This window comes from Chrysemys picta, chromosome 5 (genome assembly GCF_011386835.1).
Source record: "Chrysemys picta bellii isolate R12L10 chromosome 5, ASM1138683v2, whole genome shotgun sequence".
NCBI lineage: Eukaryota > Metazoa > Chordata > Testudines > Emydidae > Chrysemys > Chrysemys picta.
Genome location: NC_088795.1, coordinates 11,220,678 through 11,234,742, shown reverse-complemented (window position 1 = coordinate 11,234,742; position 14,065 = coordinate 11,220,678). Strand labels below are relative to the sequence as shown.

At 51.5% G+C, this 14,065-nt stretch overlaps 1 protein-coding gene across 1 annotated transcript in view; it reads left to right on the top strand.

Annotated features, from left to right (window-relative positions):
• Positions 1-12,410, top strand: part of PRAG1 (PEAK1 related, kinase-activating pseudokinase 1) — a 46,503-nt gene extending 34,093 nt beyond the window's left edge. Inside the window, exons 6-7 of the mRNA XM_005283980.4 lie at positions 2,377-3,041; positions 11,071-12,410. Of these exons, the coding sequence (XP_005284037.2) occupies positions 2,377-3,041; positions 11,071-12,111 (1,706 nt within the window). The 3' untranslated portion in view covers positions 12,112-12,410. The remainder of the gene's footprint in view (positions 1-2,376; positions 3,042-11,070) is intronic.
• The last annotated feature ends 1,655 nt before the right edge of the window (positions 12,411-14,065 follow it).

Genomic DNA, 14,065 nt, shown 5'->3' with positions numbered 1-14,065 from the left:
GTGGTGTCATGCTACCAGGGCCTCCCTGTGGTGGGGTGATAAAGCTTCAGGCTGCATTATCCTCTGAGTAACTTCCCGGCCCACTCCTCCTCCAACCCGTCCTGTCTCCACCCCCTTCCCCCAGCTTAGACCCCAGACTAAGGGGCAAGAAATGCTACTGCATATGCAGCAGAGCCCCCTTTGCAGGCAAAGGGAAGGAGAGCTGCACATGGAAGGCTTTCTCCGTGCAAAGACAATGGGGTATGAGCTGGGACTCTCTTTGGGACGTCATAGGGGAACAGATGCCTGTAACACAAACGCAGAGAGAAAATACTGTTTCAGATCAATTAAATTATTAACCCCTTCCTGACAGCAATCTTTGGTTCCCATTTCTTGCGGGGGGAGCATGCAGATAAGGGGGAAAATACATCAACTGAGCCTGCTGTACTCTGCAGCCCTGCATTTTCCTCTGGGGTTTTAATGACAATATATAGTGACCCATGCAAATGATGCTTACGTATTGTTGGGGCTGTTTTAACCTGACATTCAAGAAATCTGAGAAACGGTCTCCACAAGGGATGTAATTATGATTTAACTAGCCGGCTTGCAACAAAGACAGATGCAGATTTCTTTTCAGTTCAGTTAGAAGGCTAGATTTGAAAAGGGGTAGCCAGGCTAGGTACTTGGGAGGGCATTTTGCTCCAGCAATTGAGATTTCACATTTCAAACTGGAGTTTTGAGTTGTGGCTCCTGGACTGTCGTATATTAAATGTTTCTATATGAACAGTATATTGCTGGTGGGTACAATACACTGTCCCACTGTGAAACACAAATACTGCTGTAAAAGTCTGCTCCCTGTGGCGCAGTATCTCACATTACATAGAGAAACGCATGCTACATTATCTAGCTACACCTCTGTACTCTCCATTACAATACCATGTGCGCTATCAAGGTCTTCTGACAACAATGGGCCAAACTTTGCCTCATATTTGTTCATAGCTGAGAGGCATGTGAGCCCCCGATGCTGGCACAAGCCAGCTCTGCTCTAGGCTGACCAGCCCTGATTATGCTGGTTGGGGACAGAACGCCATGGGGAATTTCTCCTTGCCTGGTGCCGGTGGAGGTGACCGCATGCAGTTGTGGATTGGCGGGAGGAACCGGGTATGTGGCTACAGCAGTATATTGCCTTTGGGAAGGCTGTGGGGAGATGGGGATGGTGTGTTTTCTTTTGGCTCTCTGTAAGCCACATGGCCCGTGCGTGTTTCCCAGCTGCCCATTCAGTTATTCCCTCCTACAAGGAAGGCGTAATCAGTCCCAGAGCCACCCACAACAGAGCTGGCTCCATGGACAATGCAAGATGGGTGAGAGCCGTGGACCCACCTCTCCTCTCCTACTTGCCCCAGGCATGCATCGGGGTGCGTATGTAGACCACAGCCCTGCTGTGTGCGGAAAGCCGCCCATGTCTGTTCAGAGCTCCGTTCAAGTGAGTGGTGCTGGGTGTGGGAGCAGGGTAGAGTAGAGGCTCAGGCCGAAGCTTGTAACCCTGGTGACGTGCTGTGAAGAGCTGGCCACATCAGGCCTCGCTCAGGCCAGCCCTGCCACTGCCACTCATAGGAACAGTCTGTGTCCACGTGCGCCACGCTGAACTGGGGGGGAGGGATAGCTCAGTGGTCTGAGCATTGGCCTGCTAAACCCAGAGTTGTGAGTTCAATCCTTGAGGGGGCCACTTGGGGATCTGGGGCAAAATCAGTACTTGGTCCTGCTAGTGAAGGCAGGGGGCTGGACTTGATGACCTTTCAAGGTCCCTTCCAGATCTTGGAGATGGGATATCTCCATTTAAAAAAAAAATGATTATCACTCCACAAGGGTAGCCTGCACCTCCTGACGATGGCTGTTGGCTCTGGCACAAAGCTCCCTGTACAGCCACCTTTCCTGTTCTCTTAGGAACCTCTCTATTTGGAGCTGCTCATGTACTGAGCCTCCGCTCTGGCTACTTACTGTACAGCAGATCTCCTGCAGCAAACACAGAGGTGCTTTCGACCTACTGCTTTCCAAATGAGGGACACAAGACAACTAGGAACTGGAGGGGGTTTATAATGGCGTGGATTGAGGACGTGCGATGCGTCTCATAACGTCTAGCGTTTTGGTTTCATTACTCTGCGTTTGGGTGGTAAATTATATACTAAGACCCCTAACTCCCATTGATTGATTTGTAACGGTGCCTAACTCATCTTGTGTTTTACAGCAGGAGCATCCATGCTAATAAGGGACAAGCTGGGGGCACTGGTTCATAAAGCCAGTTATCGTTATTGTGTCTTCTGGGGCAATCATCTGACCAGAGCCACTCGCTCTTTTGCACTGAAAAGCCAATCTTTTCTTCCGTTCCTTTCCCTGCAGGCTCCAGTCAGGACAGGTCTCAGGGCACATCTCAACAGCCACCTCCTCTGCCACAGAAGAAAACAGTAAGCCGAACGGTTTCATCACCTGATGGCTTTTGCTGGGGCCAAGCCTCTCTGGGTAGAACAGCGAATTCCACCAGCCCCAGACTGAACATCAGTCACTCCGAAAGCAACGTCTGTGTCCGAAGGGAATCCCCGTTCGGCTACTTCTCTCACGGGGGAAGCAACCACCACGCATTCTCCTCCTCGGAATCTCTGGAAAACGCCTGCAAAGGAAACGGCCATCGGGGTCCAACTTCAAACAAGAACAGTAGCGCCTGCGTCCAGAACAGAAACCTGCCGCCATTTTCATCCTCTCAGCTCAGTGTGTCCAGCCAGGTTTCCTCAGTCTCCACCCTTCCGCTCCACAATCTGCTCAGCAATATTGACAGCAAGGAGGGGGTGTACGCCAAATTAGGGGGGCTTTATGCCGAATCCCTGCGCCGCCTCGTTGCAAAATGCGAAGACTGTTTTATGCGTGATCAGAAAAATGAACTGCATTTCAATGAGAACAACTGGTCTCTCTTTAAGCTGGCATGCAACAAGCCCTGCTGTGTTTCTGGGGATGCCATCTATTACTGTGCCACCTGCTCAAAGGACCCTTCCAGCACCTATGCAGTGAAGGTACGTTTACTTTATTCATTGCTGTATTCGTTTCTGGACAGCTATAGCATAACGGAGTGTTCCTCAGAGAGGTCCATTGCTGTTCACTAATAATACTTCGCACTTGCAAGTTCCTTACAACCGTAGCACCCTTGTGAGATAGGTGATGATAGACCTATTTTATATGTGGGGAAACTGAGGCAATCCAGAGCCACAGAGGAAGTCAGTAACAGAGCTAGGTTGGAAGGCAGGAGTTCCTGAATTCTCCTCTCCTTGCCTGCCCTCCAGAGCATGCTGTCTGTTTAGAATGCTGCGGCTATGTCTGGATGTAAGTAAAGACTGGACATGAGAATAGATGTGGGGGGAGGGATAGCTCAGTGGTTTGAGCATTGGCCTGTTAAACCCAGGGTTGTGAGTTCAATCCTTGAAGGGGCCACTTAGGGATCTGGGGCAAAATCAGTACTTGGTCCTGCTAGTGAAGGCAGGGGGCTGGACTCGATGACCTTTCAAGGTCCCTTCCAGTTCTAGGAGATAGGATATCTCCATTTAAAGATGGTAAAACCTTAGTAAATTGCCCTCAAACTACTGTGTCATGTTTTATGAATTGTTGGCTTTGTCGGTCTCAAAGTTAACCAGGGTGATACTACACAAATGGGTGTAGTGTTTAAGTAATCCCTTCATACATCATCAACATTATCTCCCTTGCTAAGTTCATATCCGAGAAATCATGCTTCATGTGGTTGTAACAAAGGCCAGTCACACATTCGTTGGTAGGGACTTGAATGAAATAGTAGCAGTAGTTTGGTCTTCAATTAGCAGAATATTTTCTCTTTATTGCCGGAGCGGCTCTAACTTTTTTGCCGCCCCAAGCACGGCAGGCAGGCTGCCTTCGGCGGCATGCCTGCGGGAGGTCTGCCGGTCCCGCGGTTTCGGTGTACCCGCCGCTGAAGCCACGGGACCGGCAGGCCTCTCGCAGGCATGCCACCGAAGACTGCCTGACTGCCGCCCTCGCAGGGACCGGCAGGGCGCCCCCCGCAGCTTGCCGCCCCCGGCACGCACTTGGAGCACTGGTGCGTGGAGCCACCGCTGTTTGTTGCATAGTGATGAGGATCAGTTTTCACTCTGTGCTAGGCCTGTCTGCCTCCAACATACGCAAGCTGATTAAAAGTCCCATAAAAGACTGGCTGTTACCTTTCTGGCGGACAGCGTCTGTCCGAGACACCTTTGAGTCCGTCTGTTATCTCAGCACCATCTGTATTAAGACTTTATGAACCACAGGAATTGATAGAGGGATCTTTACTTACCATCTAAATAAAAAGTTTACGCACGTAACATAAAAACTGGCCGGTCTCTTTTCACATATCCTAGTGTGCCTGTTTGAGAGACAGATTTTAGACTAGAACGTTCGGCTTTCTTAATCCGAGACAGATGCAGCCTGATGCGGCCCACACATCCCAAAGCACTCAAGTGGTGGGGGAGGGGGACTGAATTTTCTCCTTGCATAATCTTGATATTTGGCCCCTGCTGCACAGTCCCTAAGGCCTTCAGAAAGGGAGCCCAGATCCTGAGGGCCTCTGCCTGTCGCAAGCCTGCTGAGCTCTGGGTAACAGTCCTTCTACTGGTCTGCTAGGCCGGGATTTTCAAAGGAACACGAGGTGTCTAACTCCCTTAGGCTTCTTGGATGCTCCCAGCCCTGCAGCGTTCAAGGCACGGTTAAGGTAACATAATGTAAAGCCTGGTCCAAAGCTCGTAGCAGCCAATTGGCAGTCTTTCCAGCGGCTCAGATTCTCGGGAAGAATATAACGTAATCCCCAGCTCGCGACACGTGTAAGATCACTCGAGCAGCCTTAACATTTGACCTGACAGGGTTACAGCGTAACCATAGAGCCCTTAACTCCAGCGACACACTGTTCTGCTACCATTATTTTTAAAAGGGAAAATAATGCTCAGACCGAAAAAGAGTGTCACACTAGAGTTACCCAGATTGAAAACACCTCCACGGACGTTTTAGTTGAAAAAGGGCAAAGATACATTTGCAAATAACATTCCAAACAAATCAAACATTCATCACCTAATTTAACCGGAGGATTTTAAGTAGGCAGAATATAGTTATAGACTGAATGTTAGTCATACTACCCCTGGATCAATGCTTACAGTGGAAACGTGCAGGTTTGACTGTACCGTGCATAAGTCCAGGTTCATTTGTACCTTCCCCCTAAAGGAAAGTCTGTCCAGCGAATTGGAATAGCCCCTTTCATTGCATAGCACAGAGTGGGGTCACCCTGGGCTGATTTGCTAAGAAGAATTTAGACCTTTCTGTTGTTTGACTTGATTCTTCATCCCAGTGTGTGCTTAGCATGGGGGGAGTTGTTGTAAAAGAAGGAAACAACTCTTTGTTTTACATAACAGGCCTGTGCTTGTGTCCCCATCTCGAATGTGCATTTATTCTGTGATCCTGGCAGACAGTACGGTGCTGTGATTCAGAAGTAGCCTTGCTGTGCACTAGTGCAACGTGTGTATCAGCAATTTCCCAGCGTCCTTTCGTTTTCATTCTTAGGATATGACGGATAGACGGGAATCGGGAGGCTTAGCCGCTGGCTGGTTCCTTCCCATGCCTCTTGTGGTATTGCACGGGGTTTCAAACAGGAAAGAGGCTACAGACTCGCAGTTAAAATTAGACCTGGACAAGCCAGACAGTTTGAAAGGTTTAGCGGAGCCAAGTGTCTGCCGAGCAGTCAGAGCCAAAACTTTGCGCTGAGCTCTTGGCGTTGATTATAGCGCACACGTGCGAGCACTTGTGTGCACACACTCATCTGGGGTCACACTGACTGCTGGGAAATCACGCCAGAATACGCTCCCTGCCTTGGCTTATGCCTTTGTTCAGGCACACAGTGCTAATCCAGAGACAGGATCTCATCTCGATCTTTCATGTCCTGCTCACCGTGTCTCTGAAACGTACCAGGCGTACACACAGTTCTGTGATCCAGGGCCGTCGTTACCCATACGCAAAGTATGCAGCTGCGTAGGGCACCAGGAAATTCGGGGCACCACATGCTCCAGCCCCTGCTTCGGCTCTTCCCCAGGGTCCCCACTGCCCTGAGGACTCCAGAAGGTCGAGCCTGCACTCACCGGTAAGTGGAGCGACCCACCCCCAGCCTGCTCCGCTCCCCTGGCTCCCAGCTGCGCCGCTGGCGAGTGCTGGGGGGCAGTTCCTCCTTCCCCCCAAGCCTGGGAGCCAGGGGAGCAGAGCAGGCTGGGGCTGGGTCACTCCACTTCCCGCACAAAGTGGCCAGCCCCCCCTCCCTCCCGTCCCCCACAGAGGCCTGGGGCCAGCCCCCCCATCCCGTGGAGGCCTGGAGGGGGGCCCCACACAGCCTCCCCCCTCGTGGGGGGGCTGCATAGGGCACCAAAATAGCTAGGGATGGCCCTGCTGTGATCTGTCTATGCACAACTGGCATGATTGACACAGGAGAAACCCTACATTCTCCAAATTGAGGCTTGATTTTGCTGCCTCCATTCACTCCAGTAAGCAGTCCTATAACCCCTTCCAGTGGGAGTAAAGGTGACAGGATTGGAGCCTAATCTTGGTTGTCTGTGCAAAATGTGCCTGGGTTTGCAGTTCCATGTAGGAAAAGTGGTTGTCTAGTTCCTGAGCAGATAGACAGGTGCTTGCAATAAAAAAAGAAATCCCCATATCATTTTTCTGTGTGCTATTTATTAGGGTTACCATATTTAACAAATAAAAAAAGAGGACCCTCCACAGGGCCCTGGCCCCGCCCATTTCCCACCCCCAGCCCCGCCCCAACTCCGCCCCTTCCCCGCCCTAACTCCGCCCCCTCCTCCCTCCCACTCCCAGCCACGTGAAAAGGGCTGCCCGAGTGCTACCGGCTTCACGGTTTGCCGGGCAGCCCCCAGACCCTGCACCCCCGGCCGGCGCTTCCCCAGCGCAGCTGGAGCCCGGGAGGGGAAGCGCCCAGCCGGGGGCACAGGGTCTGGAGGCTGCCCGGCAAACCGGGAAGCCAGTAGCGCTTGGGCTTCGGGCAGCCCCTATGCCTCCGGACCCTGCGCCCCCAGCCGGGCACTTCCCCTCCCGGGCTTCGGCGGCGCAGGGTCCGGAGGCATGGGGGCTGCCCGAAGCCCGTAGCGCTCGGCTCTTAAACAGAGCCGAAGAGTCGGGGAGGAGCAGAGCCGCCGCGGCCGGAGGCTCTGCTCCTCCCCTGACTCTTCGGCTCTGTTTAAGAGCCGAGCTGCCCCAGCACTACCGGCTTCGGGCAGCCCCCATGCCTCCGGACCCTGCGCCGCCGGAGCCCGGGAGGGGAAGTGCCCAGGCGGCGGCTGGGGTCTGGAGGCAAGGGGGCTGCCTGAAGCCCATAGCGCTCGGGCAGCTCGGCTCTTAAACAGAGCCGAAGAGTCAGGGGAGGAGCAGAGCAGCCGCGGGAGGGGAAGTGCTCGACCGGCATTTTCCCGGACATGTTCGGCTTTTTGGCAATTCCCCCCGGACGGGGGTTTGAGTGCCGAAAAGCCGGACATGTCCGGGAAAAACCGGACGTATGGTAACCCTATATTTATAACAGAGTTATTAAACTATACAGCAGGGGTGGGCAAACTTTTTGGCCCGAAGCCACATCTGGGTATAGAAATTGTATGGCGGGCCATGAATGCTCACGCAGTTGGGGTTGGGGTGCAGGAGGCGGTGAGGCCTCTGGGGTGGGGCCAGAAATGAGGAGTTCAGGGTGCAGGAGGGGGCTCCGGGCTGGGGCACGGGGTGTGTGGTGTGGGGGAGGGCTCCGGCTGGGAGTTCAGGCTCTGGGGTGGGACGGGGGATAAGGAGTTTGGGGGTAGGAGGGTGATCCAGGCTGGGACTGAGGGGTTCAGAGGACGGGAGGGGGATCAGGGTGGGGGGTGGCTCAGGGATGCAGGTTCTAGGCAGCGCTTACCTCAAGTGGCTCCCGAAAGCAGCGGCATGTCCCTTCTCCGGCTCCTACACGGAGGCGCAGCCAGGCGACTCTGCTGCGTTTTGCCCCATCCGCAGACGCCGCCCCTGCAGCTCCCATTGGCCGTGGTTCCCAACCAATGGGAGCTGTGGGGGTGGCACTTGGGGCGGGGGCAGCGTGCGGAGGGGAGCCCCCTGGCTGCCCCTACACATAGGAGCTGGAGAGGGGGACATGCTGCTGCTTCCGGGAGCTGTGCAGCGCGGCCCTTGACTCTGCTCCCAGGCTGGAGCACTGGAGTGGGGCAAGTCCCAGACCCCGCTCCCAAGAGGAGCTCGAGGGCCGGATTATAACGGCCGGCGGGCCGGATCCGGCCTGTGGCCCATAGTTTGCCCACCCCTGCTATACAGAATACATAACAAAGGAATAGCAAAAGGCATACGTACACCTACAGTAGCAAACTGATTGAATAGAAAACTGAAAGCCCTGTCCTTCTTTTATAGATCTTTGATGCTAAAGCTCTATAGGGTCGTGTGTTAATTTGTAATATTTCCATGGGCTAGTTTCCTTGAAACCGTCCTTTAACAGCATAAATGTGCAGGCACGTCAGACCCTTTTTACTTAGAAAAGAGAAAGAAAACAATTGATTTTGAATAGCTCTTCCCCACGGTACTCGGTCACTAGAGTTAATGCCCTGCAGAATTTGAGTTTGAAAGTATTTTGCCAGGAGCACAAAAGAATCTCGGCCCTCTAAGTCCTACTTCGTTATTTTTGCCCTCACTGTAAGCCGATGTCGTCGTGTCCAGGTTTGCACCCATTTTACAAGAGAGAGAAATTTGCTCCAGGGTTTGAAACCTCCTGTGCTAAGTTCCAACCCAGAGCAAATTCACGAGGCTGAAGTCTAAATAAATCCCTACATAAAAGGGCTTACAATGAAAACGCTGAGAGGCCTGTAATTGTTGCAGAGCTAATGGATGTTGCTACGATAAACCTATTTTTCTGCAGTTATTCATGCCGTCACAATGGGAAAGTTTAAAATTAAAAAAAATAACTTGAGTGTAGATTTATGTGAACTTTGACCGGGGTGGTGGGCCAGGGACCTACATAATGCTCTCCCTTTTCATTTTATGTTGGGTCTTTTGTTCATCTCTTTGCCAATCATTCCTGGTCCTCCATTGACGTTTATTTTCTCTTTAGAGTCCCCATTTTTCTTTTTGTCACGAGTATTGTCGTGAGGCTGGGCCATTGACTTGAGCTGCCTTTAGATTCGTCATCGTGCCAATACCAGAGCCTTTTGCCGGCTTTTCTGGCCACCATTTCAGTGCTTCACTAGTACGTGCAAGGCAGACGTGAAACAAGTGGTGGGAGAAGGAACAGTGAAAATAGTTCTAGGGCTTATGGGAGAGAGATGTATTTCTGAAGGCAGGAACTCCTTGAGATTAATCCTGGTTTGCACACCAATGGCCAGATAGTGGCACCTGTCTATATCTTCAGGACATAAGTACCTTTGAAAAACTGGCCTCAAGTCACTCTGTGGTCTTTAAACAGGTCGCTCTGATCCTGTCTTCACTACAAAATCAATCCTGTCTGAGGATCCGGGTTCAATATAGCTAAAGCCCTGCCTCTTTTGCAAGACAAAACGGGGTTTTAAGCATGTCCAGGGAGAAGTGTGTATGTACCCAGGTCCCATGACACCACTGCGTCATCAATTTTTTAGCTTTTGTTTCCCTGTCTGTGAAATGGGGATAATGCTACATATTGCCATCCCTCCGGAGTGTTCTGAGGATTAGCTGCTGTCTGTAAAGCACTAGGTATTACGATCGGTTTAGTGACCGATAGAACAAACTGTTCGTAGACCCCCATTTTAAGCTGCGTATTTTGTCTCTGACTTTCCTTACAATTACCCGGTGAAGCCATTGTGTTCTATCAGCTATGGAAACTCAGCGTGCTTTTCCCATCTCCTGTTTCTGCCCCGCTGGCCAGCAGGAGCCAACTGGAGCTGGATCCAGCTGCTGGCCAGAAGGATTGTGAGCACAAAAGATGAGGAGGGGCAGGGAAAGATGGGTGAATGCTCTGAACTGAAAACACGTTCTGAGCAGGGACAACAGGCTGTTGCCCATCTTCATGTTGTACATACAGCCCTGGACTCCTCTGCCCTAAATTAGCTGGTATGACTCGAGAGAGAGCTCTTGGAGTCATCACGGATAGTTCTCGGAAAACATCTGCTCCACGTGCAGCGGCAGTCAAAAAAGCAAACAGAATGTGAGGACCCATTAGGAAAGGAGTAGATGATAAGACAGTAAATATCACAATGCCACTATATAAATCCATGGTACACCCACACCTTGAGTACTGAATGCAGTTCTGGTCACCCCATCTCAAAAAAGATATATTAGAATTGGAAAAAGTACAGAGAAGGGGAACAAAAATGATTAGGGGTATGGAACAGCTTCCTTCTGAGGAGAGATTAGTAAGACTGGGACTGTTCAGCTTGGAAAAGAGATGACCAAGGGAGGATATGATAAAGATCTAGAAAATCATGACTGGTGTGGAGAAAGTAAATAAGGAAGTGTTATTTACTCCTTCTCATAACACAAGAACCAGGGGTCTCCTGATTAAATTAATAGGCAGCAGGTTTAAAACAAACAAAAGGAAGTACTACTTCACACAATGAACAATCAATCTGTGGAACTCATTGCCAGGGGAAGTTGTGAAGGCCACAAATGTCATTGAGTTAAAAAAAAAGAATTAGATAAGTTCATGGAGGATAGGTCCATCAATGGCTGTTAGCCAAGAAGGTCAGGGATGCAACGCCACGCTCTGGGTGTCCGTAAACCTCTGACTGCCAGATGCTGGGACTTGGCAACAGGGGAAGGATCATGTGATAATTGCCCTGTTCTGCTCATCCCCCCCTGAGGCATCTGGCATTGGCCGCTGTTGGAAGACGGGATGCTGGGCTGGATGGACCCTGGGTCTGTCCCTGTATGGCCGTTCTAACGTCCATCTGTTATGCTCTGTAGGAACAACTTCCTGATAAGCTGGAGGCATTGCTGTTGGAGCACATTTTGGGTGAGTGACCGTCCTAACCCGCCCTGTTATCTCTTGTTTTCTCTCCACAGATTTGTAAAACTCAAGAATCCAAAGTGTCTGCTTCGTACCACAGCCCCTCGGTGCCAGTTCACTTCAACATCCAGCAGGACTGTGGGCACTTCGTAGCCTCCGTACCCTTCAGCATGTTGCTGTCCTCCGACGTAGCAAAGAGCACTTCTCCTCCGGATGGCCCCGGCCTCTCCTGCTCCGCTAGCGAACGGGATTGCGTGGTCGTCATCACCCGCGAAGTGCCCCACCAAACCGCAGCCGACTTCATGAGGGATGCGGCAACTTGCCATCAAACCAAGCCGGAGGTGTACGAGCGGCGCGTGTGCTTCCTGCTCCTCCAGCTCTGCCATGGCCTGGAGCATCTCAAGGAGCACGGCATCATACACCGAGACCTTTGTCTGGAAAACTTGCTGCTAGTTCACTGCAAGCCTCTGACTGGCTGCAGTAAAACCAAAGATGAAAAGCACTTGCCCAGGCTTATTGTGAGCAACTTTTTGAAGGCCAAGCAAAAGCCGGGCGCCGGGGACTCCAAACTGAAAAAGAGCCAGGCCCGGCTGGCGCCAGAGATTGTGTCGGCCTCTCAGTACAGAAAGTTTGATGAATTTCAGACGGGCATCCTCATCTATGAACTTCTCCACCAGCCCAACCCTTTTGAGGTGAGGGCCCATCTCAGGGAACAGGAGTACAGCCAGGATGACCTCCCCCCGCTCCCCAGCTTGTCCATTTACTCCCGCGGGCTCCAGCAGCTCGCTCACCTGTTGCTGGAAGCCGACCCCATCAAACGCGTCCGCATCACAGAGGCAAAACGGATCCTGCAGTGTCTGCTCTGGGGTCCCAGGAAAGATTTAACGGACCAGCCTCTTAACCACGAAGAAGCCCTCTACGGTGCTCTCCAGAACTGGATCGACATGAAACGGGCACTGCTGATGATGAAATTTGCCGAGAGGGCAGTGGACACTGAGCGGAGCGTTGAACTGGAGGACTGGCTCTGCTGTCAGTATTTAGCGTCTGCAGACCCAGCTTCCCTCTTTAACACACTGAAACTCCTTCAGCTTCTCTGATCTCGAAAGCATTGCAGACCGAGCAGCAGCAAGGAAAAGGAAAGATGGTTCTAAGGCTGACGTTCACTCACGGATAATGGTACAAATCACTTTCACACTGATGGCAGATCACTTACTAAGAATAGGATGCAATCTTTTTCTCCCCCTGGGGGGGAAAAAAAAATCTGTGTACATTTCAGGTTAATTACATAGTTTTGAATACGGTAAACTGCAAACAAACAAAAAGGGGATGCCTGCTATTTTGGTATGGTAACTCTTTGGGCAAATAAAAACGTGTGCGTGTGTATGTTTCCTAACGAGCAGAACGAGTTTGGGTTGAATTTCGTGGCAGACCTCGATCCCCGTTGGAACCAAACTTTATTCCCCATAACAGATGGAGTGTTTGAGGGAATTTGCTTATTAAATGATCTCCAGGTTTGCAACACGGTTCTCTTGGCCATGCGACCAAACTCGCAGCAGTGCAAAATGCCAGCAGAAAAGCGCCAGATTCAGTGTGTGGGTTTTCAGGCTTTACGCGGGAGCAGGTAGGATGGGACACTCCTCATCCCCAGCAGGGACTGGGACTAGAGAAGCTGCAGATTTTAAAAGAACTGTTTCCGGAGCAGCAGACCTCAACACCCAGATGTGTGTACGTTTAGGAACAGTTATTTTTGCTAACCTTTTCAAGCCCCCATTTCTGTAAACCAGCAAGCACAGAGTGGTCATATATAGGCTAATCTTTGCATACCCCAGGGAAGGAGGCGCGTGCCCAGAATTTCCCAGAGTTCCCACCACCAGGTCAGGTTCATTGGGGGAGTGATGAGGGAGTCCCATCAGCTAGGCACTGAGGTGTGCTGCTGTTTATAAAGTCTGGGATCTGACTACACGTTCTGAAGGGTTACCAAAATCCCAGACCAGCTCAGCTCCATCTGATATCAGAACCAAGCCAAGGCTGCACGCGGCTTTTTAATCCACCTGGTGAGAGTGGGGAACATCTGGCGATGGGCTGTTAATGTGGATTAACGCGCGGGCTGCAAGGGGGCTCTCACGTAATGTGAGTGAGCCTTTTAAAGTTAATGAGAATGGAACTCCACCTCCAGTGGCTTGGGAAAGTGGGGTCCTAGCCAGAATCTTACTTTCCTATGGCTCTGTTTTCACTGGCCTGAGTTTAAAAACTGTTTGAATGGGCTTGGCTAGCTATAGTGACGTCCCAGAGCTGTAGCACCAGCCATAAGAACGGCCATACTGGGTCAGACCAAAGGTCCATCCAGCCCAGTATCCTGTCTACCAACAGTGGCCAATGCCAGGTGCCCCAGAGGGAGTGAACCTAACAGGTAATGCTCAAGTGATCTCTCTCCTGCCATCCATCTCCACCCTCTGACAAACAGAGGCTAGGGACACCATTCCTTACCCATCCTGGCCACTATAGACTCACCCTTGTGACTAATGCTTATATGCCTGTCTCCACGACAACCTTCTCCTTCCACCGCCCTCTGTTTGTCTCTAGGGTAGAAGCTCTCTTTGTGTTGTTGGCTTACTGTGCTTAGTACAATGGCACCCTGATTTTGGGGTCCCCAGGAGCTGCTGCAGTTAGCATACTAAATAATACTCATTGGAAATGCCTGTGTGGGTGGATGGAGCTCGGCTCCTAATATTCCCTGGCTGGAAAGCTGGAGAGTTTTCATTTGGGGAACTGTGTGGTGCAGAGCATCAAGTAGGACAATGGGACAGGCGCCTAGGGAGGTCGTGGAAGCTCCTTCACTGGAGGTTTTCAAAAGGAGACTGGACAGAGCCATCTGTCTTGGCTGGTTTAGACACAACAGATCCTTCATCTTGGCACCGGGTTAGACTAGATGACCCTTGCAGTCCCTTCTAACGCTGGTTCTATGACTCTGTGAACTGGCGTCTGTTCCCAGCTCTGCCACGGACGACTCTGGGGCCTTTGGCAAGTCGCTGCTCTCTGTGCTCCGGGTTT